The sequence below is a fragment of the Pochonia chlamydosporia genome, assembly GCF_001653235.2.
Source record: "Pochonia chlamydosporia 170 chromosome Unknown PCv3seq00042, whole genome shotgun sequence".
Taxonomy (NCBI): domain Eukaryota; kingdom Fungi; phylum Ascomycota; class Sordariomycetes; order Hypocreales; family Clavicipitaceae; genus Pochonia; species Pochonia chlamydosporia.
The window spans coordinates 3,260-7,219 of NW_019154077.1; the positions used below are offsets into that span (position 1 = coordinate 3,260).

The 3,960-nt window shown below is 49.1% G+C and overlaps 1 protein-coding gene across 1 annotated transcript; it reads left to right on the plus strand.

The window, feature by feature from the left end:
• Positions 1-769: 769 nt before the first annotated feature.
• Positions 770-3,785, plus strand: VFPPC_18655 (reverse transcriptase (RNA-dependent DNA polymerase) domain-containing protein; the record flags this gene model as incomplete). Its single annotated transcript, XM_022430233.1, has 2 exons — positions 770-2,770; positions 2,865-3,785. The coding sequence occupies 2 exons, from the start codon at positions 770-772 to the stop codon at positions 3,783-3,785; spliced, it is 2,922 nt and encodes a 973-aa protein (XP_022284774.1).
• Positions 3,786-3,960: the final 175 nt, after the last annotated feature.

Genomic DNA, 3,960 nt, shown 5'->3' on the forward strand with positions numbered 1-3,960 from the left:
GTTCCAAAGACCCCAAACAATCCAACCGAGGCAACTTCACAGACTGACTATATTAAAAGACGAATTAGTCGCCATCAGGGAAGCTCGCCGACGTCAATTTTAACTGCTGTGGATCAGATTACAAAGGGAACATGCGGAATTATGCATCAGGTTGCGCTCTTAAAGGCTGAGGTTAACCAACTTCGAGAAGCAAATGCACTACTAAGCAAGCGGCGTAGAGCCAAAAAAACACGTTTACGTCAAGGCGGTAGCATAACTATTGCCGAGGGACAAGCTCTCTAGGATCAGAATAATGTGGAAGAGCAGATACAGGAAGAATATCGCAAAACTAGAGGTCGCAAGCCTCGGGATGAGACGAAGGGACGGCGATGTGGTGTGTGCGGCAACACTGGTCATAATGCGCGAACTTGCCAGATTGATGTGGAAATATCTAATGAAGAGGAAATTAGTGACAATTAATCAATTTTCTATGTTGTTGTTGTTTTTTTGTACAATCTTTGCTAGAAGGTGGTTTAGAGTGTGGCTCTCGCTATGTTGTGGCGCTCGCTATGCACTCACGTTATATGAATATGTATTTTGATGGACAAGTTGAATATAATATGAATACAAGAAAATCGGCGTGCATATCCATATAGCCATGCCTGGAAGAGGACAAGAGAAATCTGCTTGTGTGTCATTGGCCTCAGGTAGTAGAAAGCTCATAACGTGCAACAGTAAATCACATTAGACTCTTGTGTGTCAACCTCCACCCCATGGACCTCTGTACGGCATGTCCGAAGACGAACTCGTCGTCCTCCGGAAATTCCTTCAAGAAAACCTCGACAAGGGCTTTATACGTGCCAGTACGTCACCAGCCGCCTCGCCAGTGCTATTTGCGAAGAAACCCGGAGGCGGCCTCCGTTTTTGCGTCGACTACCGGGCACTCAATGCCATAACCATCAAGAACCGATATCCACTGCCATTAATTCAGGAGACTCTTTCGCAACTAAGCCAAGCCAAATATTTCACCAAACTTGATGTCGTCGCAGCATTTAACCGAATACGCATCAAGGAGGGCCAAGAGTGGATGACAGCGTTCAACACAAGATATGGACTCTTCGAGAGTCTGGTGATGCCGTTCGGACTATCAAACGCCCCAGCTACCTTCCAAGCCAGGATCAACGAAGTATTACGCCCATTCCTGGACAGATATTGCACAGCCTATATCGACGACATTCTCATCTACTCAAACGACCTCGCCTCTCACAGACTCCACGTCAAATCAGTGCTCCAGGCGCTTGAAGCCGCGGGCTTGCAACTCGACGTCAAGAAGTGTGAATTCGAGACTACCGAAGTGAAATATCTGGGCATGATCATCTCAACCACGGGAGTACGAATGGACCCAGCGAAAGTCGACTGTCTCGTCAACTGGGAAGCGCCCATCAATGTAAAAGACGTCCAAGCCTTCTTAGGATTCTCGAATTTCTACAGACGATTCATCAAAGGATTCTCACGCATCGTACGACCACTGGTTGCCCTGACACGGAAGTTAGTCAAATGGAATTGGACCTCATCTTGCCAAGAGGCGTTCGACACGCTCAAAGAAAGCTTCACCTCGGCCCCGATCCTCAAACACTTCGACCCCACAAAAGAAGTCATTGTCGAATGCGATGCATCCGATTTCGTGTCTTCAGGCATCCTCTCCCAGGAAGACGATCGGGGGGTACTGCATCCAGTGGCCTTCATGTCTAAAAAATACGACCCCGCTGAATGTAACTACGAGATCTACGACAAAGAACTTTTGGCAATTGTACGCTGCTTCGAATGCTGGAGACCGGAACTCCAAGGCGCGCACCACCCGATCACAGTGATCACCGACCATGCCAATCTTCGATACTTCATGACAACTAAGCAACTTTCAAGACGCCAAGTCAGGTGGAGTGAATTCCTATCAGAGTTTCAATTTGCTATTAAGTCGGTACCAGGGAAAGATAACAGAAAACCCGACTCACTCACAAGGAGATCACAAGACTTGCCAAAAGATGAAAATGACGACCGCATCCAATACCAACAACAATCACTGCTAAAACCGCACAACATTGACTCCTCCGTACAAGAAGAACTGAAGATTGACCCTGAGCTCTCAGAACTCTTCGCAAACTTGTCCTGGGACCAGGAAATTGCACTATGCCCGGCCATTCTAGACGAAGTTGAACCAGAACCAATCAACCACAAAATCACAAGGCTGCTAGACAAAGGTTATGAAGAGGATGAATGGTGGATGAAAATTAGGGACGAGATGCTCAAACCCCACGGCATCCCCCACTCAAAGGAAGTCTCCCTATCTGAATGCACGATAAATGAAGGCCGACTGTACTTCCGAGAGAGATTGTACGTCCCAGAAGGCGAACTACGAACCCTTCTCACCCAACTCGCTCACGACAGCGTTGAGTCAGGCCACCCCGGGAAGAACAAGCTATACGAACTCATCTCACGCTCCTACTGGTGGCCGAGGCTCAGCACTGATACAAAAGAATTCACACGCAATTGCCACGGCTGCCTGAGAAACAAGTCCTCCCAACTGCGTTACCAGGGAACACTGAAGCCTCTCCCAATCCCACTGCAAAGATGGAGAGACCTGTCTGTCGACTTCATCGGCCCGTTTCAACCAACTTCCCGCGGATTTAACGCGATCATGGTCGTAGTCGATAGGCTGTCAAAGGACAGACATTTCACGCCCTGCAGGACCGACATGAAAGCACACGACTTAGCCATGCTCTTCGTGCGAGATGTATGGAAACTCCAGGGTCTACCAGATTCAATGTGTCCGATGAGGACCACTGTTCATTTCGGAGTTCTGGAAGGCAGTCTGCCACCGATTACAGACCAACATCAGCCTTTCTACAGCATACCACCCGGAAACCGACGGCCAAACCGAGAACGCTAACTCATTCCTCGAACAATACCTTCGCCAATATGTCAGCTTCGCCCAAGACGACTGGGATGAGTGGCTCCCACTGGCTGAATTCGCAGCCCGTAATGTCGTCAACGACTCAACTGGCATGTCCCCCTTTTTCGCGAACACGGGCTACCACCCTCGAATGAGCTTCGGCCCTCCTCGAGCGATGTCGAAAGCAGTATCCAAGGACCTGGCAGAACGCAGCAACGAGGGCAATAACTTCGTCGCGAAGATGGAGGAGATCACCGATCTACTCCGGACGAACCTGCGTTCAGCCCAAGCCTCACAAGAAAAATTCGCCAATGCAAACAGATCACCGGCGCCAGCCTATCGAGTCGGAGATCTGGTCCTGCTAAGCACGCGTAACATCAATTCAGCCAGACCCATCCCAAAACTCGATCACAAGTTCATTGGCCCTTTTCGAATAGAGCGCGTGCTCAGCTCTCACACCTACCAGCTCAAATTGCCACACGAATTAAGCTCAATTCACAACTCATTCCATACCAACCTCCTGCGACCATTACCAAACGACCCACTCCCCGGCCAGTACAACCCGCCGCCGCCGCCAATAGCACTGGACGAAAGAGGGGAGAAGCTCTGGGCGATTGAAGAAATACTGGACTCGAGACGCAAAAAAGGGAAAGGTTTTCAGTACTATATACTATGGAGAGGCTTTGGTCATAGGGAAGCCACATGGGAACCATTGCACAATGTCGTCAACGCACACATCGCAATAAAAGAGTTTGAGAAACGCCACAGAAGCAAACCCAGACCCACGAGGCAAGAGGTGCGAAATGCCCGACACCAAGCGAAGCAAGATGTCAAAAATTCAGAAACGAGGGAGTAAAGAGGGACCATATGTGAGGGAATCATGTGACCTGCCCGTTTAATGAATGTCTCACTTTGTGAGCATTGTGTAAATAGCTTCAGCCAGAGTTCCTTTACGGGTTCTCTTTTTCTCCTTGTGAATAATCGCTTCATCCAAGTCGCACTCGACCTTGTTCGTGCACTCGTACCGTTAC